The 16346-nt window shown below is 44.0% G+C and overlaps 1 protein-coding gene across 1 annotated transcript; it reads right to left on the reverse strand.

The window, feature by feature from the left end:
- Nucleotides 1–1249: 1249 nt before the first annotated feature.
- Nucleotides 1250–15981, reverse strand: ctdspl2b (CTD (carboxy-terminal domain, RNA polymerase II, polypeptide A) small phosphatase like 2b). Its single transcript, XM_084475809.1, has 13 exons — nt 15812–15981; nt 13063–13253; nt 10729–10852; nt 10235–10384; nt 9412–9711; nt 8983–9079; nt 7610–7721; nt 6556–6642; nt 5683–5745; nt 5493–5572; nt 5027–5153; nt 4439–4534; nt 1250–4281 (listed from the first exon to the last, which is right to left on the reverse strand). The coding sequence occupies exons 2-13, from the start codon at nt 13228–13230 to the stop codon at nt 4216–4218; spliced, it is 1470 nt and encodes a 489-aa protein (XP_084331935.1). The 5' UTR covers nt 13231–13253; nt 15812–15981; the 3' UTR covers nt 1250–4215.
- Between the last annotated feature and the right edge of the window lie 365 nt (nt 15982–16346).

The following is a 16346-nucleotide window of genomic DNA, read 5'->3' on the forward strand; positions in this document are numbered from 1 at the left end:
CGATTTAAATTCAACAGGCATAGACCTACTGTAACAATAGTTAGTTATACATTAAACATATTATTTTTTATAGGGCACATTCTGTGGAAATGTGCGCTTCATTTAAAATGAAAGTATGGCTATGTCCAACATATCACCAGGCTGCTTCGGCTGTTGTTGTTTTTTTTAGAAAACAGGACACTTACCAAAGAGGATGCACACAATACAAATGGTAGGGGTTGACCACATTTTCCAGACGTTCACCTCAAAATGTCCAAATAAAAAAAAATAGAGATATCCTCTTTTCTTATCCCGTCAAATTAGAAAACACCAATTTCACGCAAAGGGGAACATTTTAAAACCATCAGCTTCATCTTGGTTATGAAAAAAGTTTCCTTTTCGTTTGTTCTGAATATTGTCCAATCGACTTCGCAAAGGTGTTTCGTCAGTTTGTTATCTCAAGGGATGCTGAAGAGGTAGACCAGGTGGGGACTGACTTGGCCTACTAACTGTCTTGGAAACCACTCACATGTCTGAGTGCAATGCTACACCTGGTGCTCTAAAGTCTCGTAATTAAGACCAGAAAGCGACGGACGAGGTGCGAAACCCGGAACGGATTTCGCCTGAGAGGAAAAAAGAAAAAAAGTTTGTCCATTAGTGATGAAATATTCATGCTCCGTGTTGATTAGCTCCTCTCACGGCTCTTGTCTGAAACCGGAGTCTGGTCACTCAAGACAACATAAGATGCCCCGACATCTGCTGGTGCGGAAAACCTTACTATAATAATAACAACACATAATTGCAAGGTAGTTACAGGTTGTTGCACTCGCATTAGTTTGTCCGGGAATGCATAATCAAAGACCCGCTACACGTTGTTACCACGACGATGAAAGAAAGTGGAAATTATAAAATACAAATATAAATCGGTCTTCCCAGGAGACGAATCAACAACCTTTTGATCCGTAGTCAGTCTCCCCACTGGACCGTATAGCACCCCATAAATAATAACCCAATGCCCAACGATGCTGCATCTTTAAACATAAGTTTACTAATATAAGTGACTAATATTTATTCAGGAAATAAATTATGAAGGCCTCGGCCCTCAGGCATAGCCAACACCTATCAGCCTGCATGAGACATTGCATTTTACTTTGAGCTGCGGTTTAAGTTTTAAGTTATTCACAGTCTCGGACAAATTCGGAAGTTCAAGCATGCACAAAATTAAGACAAAAACACACAGGTTAACTTTAAAACTTTGTTTCAGAAAGTCATTGTAACTGTATATACACTTTACAATAGCATAGCCTTTTGGCCAAGAAAGATGTCTTTAAGCATTTTTTTTTAAATACATCTTTAGCACAAATAGCATTTCCTGCAAGTAAAATGGCTGAACAGATATTGGGGAGAACAAAAAAGATCTGTAACACGATTGCTTTTTTTTCTGCAGAAAAGAAGTGCCTTGATTAAAAGTTAACCAGGACTTTCCTCATATAGCAAGCTTGATTCTCTACATGCTAAGTTAAACAGTTTAGTGACACCGTGCTAAACTAAACATACATACAGATAGTTGTAAGAAAAAAAGACACTCCATCTTATGTAAAGTTAAATCTTCATTAATACATTTAAAAAGTAGATACGACATGCCTTTTGAAATCAAAAATACAAAAGATTTTCCTTTTAAGGATTTTTTAAACATGAATCAGTTTGTTATTGTACAACACCCAAGTGTACAATACAAATGGTAATGCACATAAAAATGAGCTGGATGACAAATATCAAAAACACCTCCTGACCGATCCTTCAGAGAAAAAAAAAAAAACAAGCCCAGCTCACAATCCGCACCATGCTCCCTTAACCATTTCTCCAACACCCGGGGTCCTTGCTCGTAAAGGGACAGCATTACCCAGGTGGGACCGCCTGAAATAACTCTTTATTGTTAACTCCCCTCCACCCCCCCACCTAGTAATTCCGAGGGTCTGTGCGACATGCCCCATACTATGAAATCTGTTTTAAAAGGAGTAACCAACGCACAGGGACACCAAACACCATCATTAGCACCAGCGGATGTCTATGCTTTAGTTGATAAGGTGAATGGCCTCGCTCTGCACCTATTTCAGCCAATCAGAAAAGGGCAACTGCAGTAGGTGCATTGTTTCACCAGAGGGGTTGCTGTTGCTGCCATTTGGTTTCAGGTTTGGTACCTCTTTTAAACTGAACTAGGCAGCGGTGAGCTGTGGAGAATGAAGGAGCGTGTTCAGCTGGAGCTCTCTGCGTCGCTTACATTCAGAGTCTGGACACACACGCACGCACATACATACATACATACATACATACATACATACATACATACAAACAAACATACATACATACATACATACATAGCGCCCAGGGAGTGATCAGGCTAGACTCGAGTCATGGTTCTCCAGCAAGGAGAGGCATGGATACGCAGTGAGCTGTTTGTGCTCTACAAGCCAGGAAGAAGGAGAAAGGGAAGCCATACTGCTTTGTTCATGGACCACAACTATATACGACACAACAAATAAAAACCGAGCCCCACACTTCTCCACATCTTAGCCGTCGCAACACAAGAGGTCTTGATTGTCTTCTTCTACAAAACCTGTGGGGGTTAAACCAAGATGTGTGGCACTGTAATCTCAACGCACCAACACCAACGAGGACGAGGGGACTCTAGGAGTAATTCTACAGAGCTCCTTCCGACTTCCCAAGCCGACACCAGAACCTAACGCCGCAGTACTGAGAACATGGGGAGTCGAGGTGGTGGTCCGCTTTCCAACGTGGTGGTGGTGATGGAGGTTACGCCTCCAGCACTAACAAAAACATTTCCTACGACGACACATCATCATGGGGGCACGACCTCCGACCCTCTGCGGGTCGAGTATTTACTAAACCACACTGTCCAGAAGCGCGCGGTAGGGGCAGAAACACATTCATATAGTTGCCGTTTGTCAACGAAATCACACTGTAAAACTGCATTCCAAATAAGAAAAAAATAAAAATAAAATAAAAAAAAAGGCATCAGAGAACGTACATAAAACAGGGTCAAGGAAAGGAGACACTGCCAGATGAGCAGGGGAGGCTTGGGGACTGGTGCTGCAGTGGGAACGGCCAACAGACACTGGTACCAGACAGGGGCTGGTCCACAGGCTGGCCAGAATCCATCACATGCTGGCAAAGAGGTGCTACAGGAGTTAGTCTCCAAGAGCTACAAACACATCAAGTTACACGTGAGAGCTAGCCGAGCGCTAGCTCCGAGCTGAACAACGACTGGGAGCAGAAAACAATACTGATATCAGACCAAAAGACCATTAAAAACAAAAACCATATATAGAAACTTAACTTTGACACGTATCACTTTAAAAATGAATGCCCTTTAATGACCTGTTGCGTGTGTCAGGTAAGCAGACTTCAAGCCAATTCTTAATTAGAAAGCCATCATGTGTTTACTTCACGTTTGAGTGCGCCCGGTTCCGTACACCGGCACGGCCTACAAACCTCAGCATACGTTTAGTCATGTGACCATACAGGGACCCTCGCCCACCCTACCCAACCCACCCATCTATACACAAACAGTTCATTTTTTCTTTTTTCTTTTTTTTACTAAAAACAAAATGCCAGCAGCCAAAGTGATGCAAAATTCAGCTGTAGAGGAATGCATAATGACATCTTAGACGCTACTACGTGTTCAAAAAAGGGTGGGACATGGAGGCAGTCCAACGCAGTCCTATAGACGAAGAAGTCCTCGTCCATTTTGGAGTCTTTTTCACCGAGCGGAGGAGCACCGGAGGGAGGGAGGGAGGGAGGGCGGGGGGTTGGGGGGGGGCTGGTTTTGGCGTGAAAAGGACAAGCCGGAGCTAGAGATCGTCGTTTAAAAAGGTGGTCTTCCCCCTAAAATCTGTTTACAGGCGTTGCCGCGGCAACGGGAGAACAAAAAAGGAGTCCACACAGCTCATCCAGGAAGGTTGTTTTCATTTTTCCTTCTCGTTGGTAGAAAAAAATATCCCACCCCCGGCTTTAAAAATCTTTATATTTCTTCATCGTCATGATGTTTAGTCTTAAAATCATTTGGGGCTTAAAAAAACAAACGTGAACGGGGAAGGAAGGAAGGAAGGAAAGGGGCCGATGATTTAACAGTAATGGTAATGTTGTCGAGTTCGTCTGAAGGAGGGCTTTTTACATGTCCGCTGTTGATGACAGTCGTCCTGTAACCACGGTGACTCAGTCCGGGGGCAGCAGGTCGTGTAGCCGGAAACGCTCTCGTACGTGTGGGCGGACATCTTGGTTCTGGAGAGATTACATTAAAAAAAAAAAAACATTGCATCTCAGCCTCAAATACTCAATTCCAGATCTGGTCCAGACCACACTAGTTTGAGGACAAGAACCGAGTGTGTAGGGCTGTTTCTATGTATTTTAAAAACGTGTCCATAAGCATTGAACTCACCATCTCTACCAACTTCTCCAGGAAGGGGACCAGCTTCAACAGCTCATTGTCATTCTTGTCCATGAACCAGCTCTCTATTGGAATGCCATTGGAGAGCTGAGGGGAGAGGGGAGGGTTTAATCACCATGACAACTAGTTGTTGTTCCTGAAATACCAACCACCATCCGCCAACATTTCTGCCCATGTTTACAAACATTTCCCCACCAATATACATATTCATTCACAAATATGTTTCTGTCTCAACATATATAAAACCCATCAATACACTAATCATAGCTCACCATCTATATTATAGTCAAATATCTACAATTTAGCCAAAGCTGACATCTTCAACACAGCCTACAGGTAGGCTGTAGACATTACAGCTTAGCCACACAACCTACGCAGTTATCCAACTGTCACTTCTATACTATACTATCCCTGCACTGGTTCTATCATTTGGTAAAAAACTGTAACCGTCTCGACTGTTTAGCCAACATACCAAATGGTCTCTATGCCAACAGCGAGACTACTAAGAGGTTTTGATGTTTTCCTGCCAGTATACAGAACAGACACTCCACCCCAGGGAGTGGTGGGCTCCCAGCACACCTGGTAAGCGAAGGCCTGCGGTGAATTGTCAATGATGATGGTCTTGGAGAGATCTCTGCCCAGGATGTTCAGGTCCTTGATGTAGTTCCCCTGGACACAAACGCAGTGCTCGCGGAAGAGCCGGTGCCTGCATGGGCAGCAACACAGAGATGGAAACATGAGTCAGACGGCAGGTGGACTGCACTGCCCTTTGGTTGAAGCCTTTTTACTGCTGCAAAGCAACTATGGAAGTTCTGCGTGTGAATCTACAATGACTGCTGCTTGATGTTTGCTGCTTGATTCTTGAGTTGCTTAGCGAGGCACACAGCAACGCAAAAGCCGCGCTCCAAGCGCTTGATTTCCATTGACAACAATGACACAACAAGCCGCTCCCAGCAGTTAAAACGCATTCGGTGTGATCAGGGCCTACGGTAATCAAAACAAAACGAATGGTTCATAATGATGGTGGTTTGTAAGAGAGTCCCACCTGACTAGCTGTTTCTTGGGGTCCAGGATGTTGAGGAGTTTGTCTGCATACACCTTCTTGGAGGCTGTGAAGAGGATGATCTGAACAGCACGACAAAGCACAGGATCAGTCACGATAACCGAGGGCAGATGCAAATTAAGAAAAAAACGCCAATTCTACTGCAGCCCCTAGAGGCGTCTGTGGTCGTTACCTCATAGATCTGGGACATCCGCTCCAGGAACTCTCTGAAGAACGGCCTGAGACGCACGTAGACCTGCAGGAAACACCACTGTTAACCACAAACACATCTCACCGTACAACATAAGACAAAAACATCTCATTAATGAGATGAACCCCATAATGATGCCCCAAGAACAGATCAGTATTCACTGAATTGGAAGCAAGAACATGCAATAACACATACATAATTAAGATATGCATTTTATTAATCCCACATTCTGCATGATTTGTTTAACCTAACAGAAGGGAAAAAGAATGGGTCTTTGGATTGTATATGACATTTTTCCATTAGTATTGTTCTACCAGGTTCTCTAGGCTGAAAGGTGGGCACTGTCTGTGACATTGGATCTGTAGAGTACATCAGGGTAGGCCAGCCTGGACTACTGGGTAAGGCTGGTAGGGTATATTGCCCATTTTGCTCAAACCCTTGTTCCCATTATGTAAAAATAAAAGTCAAACCAGTTACTTTATCTTCTAATATGTGCTTTGTAACAGTAAACAGCTAGAGAAATATGAACAAAACAAAAAAATGCAAATACAGAGCCCAGCACTATCAATTGCTTTTTGGCTTTGTGTAATGTAAAATTAAATGAATTAATTATGGTTCTACTAAATATTGAACAGGTCAGGGACAGAGGATCCACACAACACACTGTTTCTCTGACACAACACAGTGGGACAATGTAGGGACACAGAGAGCCCAAACACCCTGGTTCTCTGAAGCAACTAGTGGGACCATGGAGGGAGGGGCCCATGGAGGGGAGCAGAGAGACTCAACGGCCTGGTTCTCTGAATCCACCAGTGAGACCACAGAGGGACCACAGTGGGATCCGGAGAGCCTCACCTGGTAGATGACATCCTGGAAGAGGACAGGGAAGGTAAGTGCTGCGTCCTCCAGCTCATTCAGACTGCAGTGGACCAACGTCTCGTCCTGTGGAAACACAAGTCCAGAAACAACAAAAAAAGACATTTCAATAACAGGAAAAATGCTTAATATTAGGCATTAGCGTGCCTTATTATCCTCTCTGGACAACAGTCCCGTTTGTTTATACTTCAATCCCTACACTGATGCTTTTCAAAGCTCTGCATGTGGCTGGTTGTCATGGAAACATATTTTACGGCATTTAACTTTGAAGCTGTAGCCTCTTATCTCTCCCGTTTGTTTCTTTGCCGTTCAGCAGCAGCTTTAGCAGCACAGATCACAGGGTCTTGTACTGTACTTCCACTACTTGCATTAGTAATAAACGACATCCCTTCCTCTAAGGCAGCATCCCTGAAACATTGATAGCAATGAAACGGTTGTATTTAAGGCAATAACTTAATAATCTCCAGCAGTTATGAACAATAAATTACTTGAAAGGGTGAATTGGTGACTTGAGTGTTCCTGCATGAGTAGTATGTAGTAAATGGCCAGTATTTATATATAGTGCTTTTCAGATTGGTGGCCACTCGCAGTACTTTAGAATTATTGCCTCAAATTCACCCATTTATTTACCAAGCAAGGTGACAGCCTGCATGCCGGTATCATTGAGGGTTAGGCGTCTTGCTCAGGGACACATACACTTAACCAGGAGCCGGGGACCAAAACAGCAACTTTCTGGCGGCCCACTCTACGCCCTGAGCCACTGCCGACCATGTGTGTGAGTACAGAGTGCAGACCAAGTCTAACTTCACGGAAAACTCTGCATGAGGTAAAGCTGATTCATGCATAATGGAGTGTGAGCAAGAGTGTTAAGAATGTGTACAGTAGGTGTGGGAATGGGTGTACAGTGTGCTCACACTGCTGAAATCTAAAATGTATTTAAAGTTGTGTCACATGGGAAGCAAATGTGTGACCAATCAAAAAAAGCTGACAGAGAGAAAGGTAACATGACGTGCGAGAAAGAGTGTGTACAGACCAGGTCTAGCACCAGGGAGAACTCTGGAGTGCTGCGGGTCTTCAGAGGCAAGGCTGGTTTGCGGGTCAGCTGCTCTTCAGTGAGAGGAGGAACGTGCTTGATGAAGAAATAACTGAAAAACCCAACACAGATAAAGCGGGTTAACATAGTGCAACATAGAGAACCCCAGGCATCACCGCACTATAACACTCATTAAAACGGAAAACCAATAAACAAACCAGCCTACTGCTAGGCTGGAACAAATCCACTGGTATCCATCATTAATCTGGGGGGACACTCCCACATTCATTCTTTTGGAATCAATGTGCGTCAGTCAGTATGGAGTTTGCGGACGACAAATCATCGACTCGCCATACAAGTACTTCACAAAATGTCTTGTCGCAAAGACCATAGTGCTATGTTTATATTGTTTACATTCCTGGCAGGTGCGTTTACGTGAAATGCTCTTAGGCAGAAATGGCACAAAGTGATTTTGACAAATGATATTGTTATGGATGTCTTTGTGAAAGCAACAGAGACAGTTGCAAAGGTTTGTTCACCCAGATCGGTATAATCCTATAAAAGAAGCCTTTATCAAAAAGTGAGCCAAGATAACTACATAACCTGCCTTGGAATGAACAGACATCCTTTCACAGGGTTCCTACAGGTTTCTTCAAGTCAAATTCAAGTCTTTTTAAGACCATTTATATAAAAACTTAATACCTATTTCACAGACCTACCGGCAAAGAAAAACAATTTTTTTTAAATTTGTTCATTTATTTCTCAAACAAATGTGAAAATGTGGACTGTGAAGCAGGTGTTGGGAATGTTACTTCTAAAAAGTAATTAGTTACTCACTACTTGTTCCAAAGAGTAACGGAGTTAGTAACTGAATTACTCTATAATAAAAGTAACTAGTTACCAGGGAAAGTAATTATTTGCGTTACTGTAAAAAAATTAAAAAGTAGCTTTATAGATGCGTGTGTCGTTGTGAGATGCTTCAACAAAGTCTTCGCTCCTGGACATAATGTACACTTCACATGCACGTTCTTGCCTTTGACCTCAATGAATTAGTGCTTATATCTCCACCTTGAAAATAACAACTTTTCATCAGATTGCCATTTCTACTGCTTCATCGAATCTGTTTGGTGTTTGTGTGTGCGTGTGGCACGCGTATCCTGGCTTGTGTGTAAAAACACTGGCTCCGATTGGCTACCATGAACCATGACTCTGCCTTAGCCAATCATGGCTCAAGACTTTTTCCAAGTCTTTTTAAGGTATTATTTCCAAATTCATAAATTCAATGCTTTTAAGACTTTTTAAGACCCCGCGGGAACCCTGCTTTCACTTCTTTCTTAACACTAAAGTAATACCATCGGCAGCATCAGACTCACGGATCAAACACCTCCCAGTCCTCCTCGTAGGTAGGCTCGGCTGGTACCGTAGTGGGGGTGACGTCCACGTAAGCCGTGTCCGGAGTGGACCCTGGAGCTATCGGAGGGGACGAGAGAAGGAGAAGAAAAAGGGATTACAAAAGACTTTGTGTCCCACTAGAGAAAATGCATCAATATTAAAGCCAGTCATCCCTGCTAGTCAGTCATCCCTGCTAACTAACTGAGAAAAAGGGCGGTTTTCCAAAATCCAGAATACGTGTAAGGCCGTCCACGTGGCGCGTACCCACTAATCGTTTGGTGTTTGTGTTTAAACATCTACGTTGAACAGCATGTGTAGTAGTGCAGTGATTGGATAGAAAGCACTTGTGTAGCCATGGTGATTATCTGCATCCCGGCTTCATGCTTATCCTCTGTGCCCATGGCGATTACCCGTGAGTGGCGGCAGGTCAATGTCCGGCTCCAACTCTCCCGCCTGCTCCGTTTTCTCCTCCTCCTGGGGGGGAGGGGGTGGAGGAGGAGGAGGAGGTGGCGGCGGGGGGGCCACGGAGGCGATGGGGCTCTGCAGCACTGGGAGGGGGTGCCTGGCGGGGTAAAGGGGGGTGGCGCTGGGGAGGTCCTGCACAGCCGTGGCCGTGCAGGTGGGGATCTCCTCCACCTGCTCTATCTCCAGCTGCTTCACCACCTCCTCCGCCTCCACCGCCTGGTCGGGGGAGTCAGACCCTGCTGGCGCTACCACAACACACACACGCCAGATTATTAGAAACATATCAGAGGCAGGATACAAAAACGACCAAAACAAACTCACAACAGGCCATAACACTAGCAACACACCAGGAGACATTCCCAGATTACGTGTACTAGCAACTGGACAGAAACGTCCCAACCCATTACCAGATTACTACCACTGTAGCAGGACAGATTACAAGATTATCAACAGGGCACAAAACAGATTTACATAATATATCAGCTGGACAGATTACCATTACCATTTACTACCACCATAGATTGATATATTGCCCAGATTGAATGCATTATGTTCCACAGTATGATAATACTGTAATGTTATTAGTTAGATGAGCATTACAAACTCGGTACCAATTTGGGGATGCTACAATACTGTAGAAAAACGGTACCATCTCATTTTCAAGACATTCCCTTGGACCCACAAAGGGAACAAGCCGAACGAGGGGACTAAGAACGTGATGAGGCCCAGGACGTGGAAAAAAGGACTGTGGTGGTTCTGGTCAAGTACCGTTTTTAGCTGGTGAGAAGAAGTTGAAGACGGGGGAGAAGATGGTTCCCAGGAGGGTGGTCCGGGGCGGGCTGACGGGGAGCTCCACCTCCGTGGTCTCCTCCATCTTTCCGTTGGCCTTCTCCTTACTTCTGTCATGGTTGCTGGTCTCTGGGGGAACAGCAGGAGGAAATGGACCATTGGTATAATAGAAAAAGGAAATAGATCGTTTGAAATAATTTGCTGTATTTAATGCATATTGTATGCACATTGTTGTGCATATATGTGCATGTTTTTTCTGAAGTTCATAATTACTGTACTGTATTGTTGTGTATACATTTCAATTCTCCATCTGGAGCTGAGCCATTGTGACAGAAACCACTTCCTCTCTTGATTTATAAAGTACTCTGAATCTGAATCTTTCTCCACACAAGGTTTTCCCGGCGGGAGAACAATGTAATCCCATATGGATAAAGTGGGAGCCATCCATCACCCGTGCTGGTAGCACCACTTACGTCCGTTGGCGGGGCCTCTCCGGCTGGGCCGTGCTAGGGGTCTGCCGGCCGGGGTCGAAGAGATCAGGTTGTTGTCCACATCACAGTGGAGACGTGCCTTCTTGGCTGGGCTATCCTGTTGGACCTGGAACAATAAGAAATGTCACAACACAGGAGGATAGATAAATTAAGCAAGACTTTCACTTCCTTCAACAATATTCTGGTTAAAAAGGGTAATGTGTGACAGAAAGGGTATATTTGTTCAATCACGGGGTGAGTCTTGTAATATCTTTCAAAATGGACACGCATAGAATAATTTTCGTTCTAGTCCAACTTTATCATAAGATGCATTTCCCTAGCAGACTGTATAGAACACAGTCTAAATGACTCCCTGGCAGTTGTAGCAACTTAAATGGTGGATACTTGCTAGGTTTGGCAGGACAAAAACAAGCTGAAGACAACACGTGAGCCTATAATGTTAAATAATCTCATCTGATCACAACTGTAAAGCTGAAGATGCTGGTCCAAGACGCAACTCACATTAATATCACACAAGTATGAAGTACTTTTGGAAGAGTATGAGCATGGCAATTTGGCCGGTGAAGCTCATGATGACTGCTTCCTAGGACACATGCGTCACCACCATGATCATTGGCCCTGACCAGTGCCAACAAGCGATGACTAGTTGTGCATGAGCTGGTCCTAATATTTTAATTGGATTTAACGTCCAACATCTGGAAGGTTGCCATCTCCTCTGTGGTCAGCCAAAATTCACAGCAGTTTATAATGCTCGTTATTTCGTGTGGCCAGGTGCTACAGCCTTACCACGGAACTGTTGTGCTTGGTAATTCACATGTCAAGTCGGGGGGGGGGGGGGAAACACAATAACACAAGTCCACTGGGCACACACGTTTTAATGGCAGGTGTGAGTAATCCGTGCCAGGGCCTATCCGGATATATGTGGACACAGGACACCAGGAGGTGGAGAGGGGCAGTGTTACGTGCCACTGTGTTTTCATGGAATTGGTCTGCAGAAGGTGTGTGTGTGTGTGTGTGTGTGTGTGTGTGTGTGTGTGTGTGTGTGTGTGTGTGTGTGTGTGTGTGTGTGTGTGTGTGTGTGTGTGTGTGTGTGTGTGTGTGTGTGTGTGTGTGTGTTACATTGAATAAACAAGTTCTGCAGGTTTAACCTTGTTTTGGAGATGTTCATTTGCATGTATGAGAATATAATGTTGAAGAAAATTTAAAAAAAAGTCAGTTTGGCTGATTCATTGAGCTATAATTTACAGAGAGGGATGAGCATTGATCTAATCAGCGCATCACTCCTCAGTATGACGGTGGTCTGATTGGTAAATATTAAGAAAAATCTCATAATAGACTATATATAAATATAAAATATGAGCAGAACAGGAGTGATCCACCCGATAGGAATTCCACCCGAAAGGATTCAAAACAAGATCAGAATAGATTTTAAGTCCTATCCATCAGCAGTCTATGTTGTTATATTTGTCGTTATCATCATGAGTGCAACAGTTTAGAAAGTGGACTGAACTGGGCATCAGATGGCGGCCTGCTGGGTAACAGCATGGCATGATTCATTTTAACACTGCATTGTATTACTGTGAATTCAACTTCACAAGAATGATCCTAAAAACACCAAAGGCAGGAAATATCCATCATCTGAGCGGTGGGATATTATGAAAACACTGCTTGGATGAACATATGCCTTTGATTTGTCTTTTCTGCTTCCAAATGCAATCTGCCATCTCTGAGGTGGTTGTCATTCTCAAAACAAACAACAACAGCAGGATGGTGGGAGGTGTAATTGTAAGCATAGTATTCTGGTACAGCATTCCTGCATGTAGTTCCCGCATCATGGAATCAAAGGGCCAGTAATGTATATAGTGAGTCTGTCCGCAAGGAGTTTCAGCCAAGCAGGACTTTTCCACCAGTTCTTGTGCCTGTTGCTACACACCCACTGTGTGAGCCAGCAGCTAAATTTAGAATGATGCCTGAGCTCTCACCGGACGAGCTGCAGCATTCCAGTAAGCCCGAGAAAGACGACACTATGCTCAGACACACACACTGGAATTACAACTGGAAAAATATACCCTGGCTAATACTACGCTACTTTTTCAACAGAGAAAACCGGTGGGCAAGAGAAGAATGGTTCTCCTCTCGAAACGTGGATCCTGTCGGCCATATACAGTAACTCGGAGCAGCTGGGAACAAAAGGCAGGAGTTTACTCGTTGATTTACAAACTCTGTTTCCCATGAAGCCCTCACACAACCCCAAGTCGTGCCATCAATTACAACTCCAGACCGGTGAAACAGGTCGGCCAGTTAAGCGGATGTTACCTTGACGGTGCTACCCCTGATGAACTTCTTAATAGTTGAGAGGAGGCCCCTCCCACCACTGGTGGGCGTGTCCTCCTCGACGTCGGAATGCCTGCGCTTGGTCCGCGAGGGGCGGGGCGCCACGGCTGGGACGGACTGCTGGGATGCTTTACGCATTCTCAGCCTCATGGTTTCTGCAGTCACATGTACGGCTGACGAGACCAGGAGGAGAGAGGGAGCAACACGTTAGACACTTTTCAAATTAAAATTTCATTCACAGAGGGGTAGGAGGCTGACTGCTCATTCATAAAGCAGAGGTGGTGAAGAAGTGTGCCAGGTTAAAATCTACTAAATATCAGCACACATTTTTTATTGAGATGCAGTGGTAATACTTGTGGTGTAGTTATAGTAGTCTTGTGGAGCGGTAATGCTGTAGATCTGCTAGTTTACTTTACTTCCGTTTACTTGCGGTGGTGTAGTCATGTTCTACAGTAGTGATACTGGTACTTATATTGTTGTGGTACTTGTCTGGTGCTGTAGTAGTGTAGCAGTTTTAGTGCAGGCTTCTGCCAACATCTGGTAGCATTCAGGATCCCATTTCACTGACATCACAGCACATCTTGGCATGTTTCCCACTTCCCAAACCCCATCTCTGCAATTCTTCATTTACATAATATAAAAATAATTCATAAGAAACAGAAGAGGTGCAAACCATGTACTTGCAATAGCTGCTTAGACAACGCAGTGAAATACATATATACATGCCCAAACACGGATGTTAAGATAATTTAAATAATTGTAATCTAGTATTACATTGAAAAAAATGAACCCAAAAAATAAAAAAAAACTATCTTCCTTCTAAGCCAAACCCCTTTTGGGTTTATGTAACAACTAGATGGAAATGTGTTAGGACATATCCAGTGCCTGCACCAGAACTACATCTGGTTTACATTTCCACAGGGATATATCTGCAAACCGATGAAGACGGTGTGTAGGTCTATACGGCGCTAGACCCCATTCCGCACAAGACAAACCAACGCATCTCAGGAGTACAGTGTCATTAAGTTGATCTTACAGTTAATCAGCTTAAGACTGTACAATTGAATTGGTGATCTTTTTCAACTTATCCTGACAAGATACTCAAGGATGCATTGTGTCTTTCAGGAGTTGACAAGATTAGTTAGTTAAGAGTGAAAACTGGAGATAGGACAAGATGTTCTTTATTTACCCCAGCCTGGAAATTAGGGTGGCACAGCAGAATGTAGAGGACAGTAAGACGATTACTAAGAGACACTATTTTTAAATAAGAATTAAACTACACAAAAAACATATACACACACAGAATATATATATATATATATATATATATATATATATATATATAGTACATAAGTAAAGTATTAAAGCGAATCCATTGTTGTTCCTCAAGTGACCTAAGTGTCCAGTGATTCACGTGTTAAATATTTTTGTTTACCCTGGGTTAAGTGCATTTATATACGTCTAATATTGTTTAAAAAAAAAAAAAGGGGGGGGGGGGGATAACGCGAAACCAAACCTAATTATACGGCCATAACTACTCAATGCATTTGTGCTTGGGTCTCAGCCTCATAATATATAGTGTTGTAGTACAGACAGCCACCCAGGGCTCATGTAGGTACAACAAGTGAGCGGGAAACGGTGCAACGATGCCAATACAAGCCTCTTAGCCCGTTAGCTATCATTAGCCACCGGGGCCTTCTCAAGAGCCTACACGAAAAGCTACGCACAAGTTTTAAAAAAACAACAACACCACCACGTTCTAAATATACATATATATTTAAACCAAAAAAGCCCACGAACGCATCCACTGAAAACAACATGTTGATTGGGGATAATAAACCCAACACAGCGCCAACCAGGTGGACAGCTAGCCACTGTAACGTTAGTTCAATGAACACCCATCAAGTAACGTTACACACATGTCGGAAGCGGTGGGTTGTATTCTAGGTTGTTGGGGCCAAACCACATGTGATCATTTCAACAACTAATGTAACGTTTAAAGATAATCAGATCGTGAGAAAGTAGAATAACATGAAACCAGACCTGGACAGAACTAGATGCTAGTTTAGCATCAAAGCTGCCCTTAGCATTTGAACGCAAAATACAATTTAACACGAGTATAACATCAGTGTAACGAGCTATATTTTAGATTGATTGTAAAATGTGTCACAACCGCCTGTTGGGTTTACTTGTTACCGTGAAGAAATGAATCAAGTGATTAATCAAGGGAAGGAAACGATCCAGACCACCGATACACCTTCAATACATGTCATGTGTTTAAACACAGCAAGGGGTGTTCTTCAATCAATCCTTACATGATATAACATGAACCGGGAGACCATAGCCAGGGACTAAACCTCACCATGTAGTGAAGAAACATGACATTCCGGCTGGGCTGTAGGCATTGTGGCTAAAGCTAACATGCTAAACCATTGACTTTGCCTCAGATGCTACCAGTACACAGCTCGGCGACCCGGGGCTCCGTGGACCAGCATTCAGTACTAATCACCCTAATCAGGGCTGTCGATACGACCCCGATGTGGGGGTAACATACTCCATTAACAGCCACGTACGCCTGGTTGTTGTTTTCCAGCGATATTTCGTTTTTTGTTTTTTCTTGCCGAATAGCTCCGGGCTAGCATTGGTGAACAGCCACTATATGAAAACATGTTCCCTCACCCACGCCAATGAGCGTTCACACCAGAAGAAACACAAGATGGTATGTACTCACACAAGTGATCCGCAGTGCAGCCGGGCAGCAGAGTGAAACGAGTGGGGCTCCGCCAGCCGCCACCACAAACATGGGACAACAGCGGGTTGTTTACGTGATCCGGTCCGCCTTCACGCTGTCGCTACTCAGAGGCCGAGTCCGGAGGATCCTCCGTTGTTACCAGGCGCCATTTCCCGCCTCCTCTGCCCACTCTCTGAGGCAGATACCCGTATGGGACCCGGACACACCCCCTTACCTCGCACGGACACACCCCCTTACCTCGCATCAGAGAGCCAGGGACTGGCCAGCAACAATAGTGGTTCCCCAGCCACTTGTGCCTTGAGGCAATACAAGGTATGCCTTGGAATTTTGATACATAATTCGCCTGCTGCACACGTGTATATTTTTTAATTTATCCATGTGGTGCAAGTTGTTGAAATACATACCTGTTGAATAATAATGCAATTTCCCGCCTGATTTTTTTAATGGGATTTCAGATGTATTATGCATTGCTTTATTATTGATTAAGTATTCCATGCAATGCTCTTGCCCCATT

The sequence above is a fragment of the Micromesistius poutassou genome (genome assembly GCF_964030765.1).
Source record: "Micromesistius poutassou genome assembly, chromosome: 12".
NCBI lineage: Eukaryota > Metazoa > Chordata > Actinopteri > Gadiformes > Gadidae > Micromesistius > Micromesistius poutassou.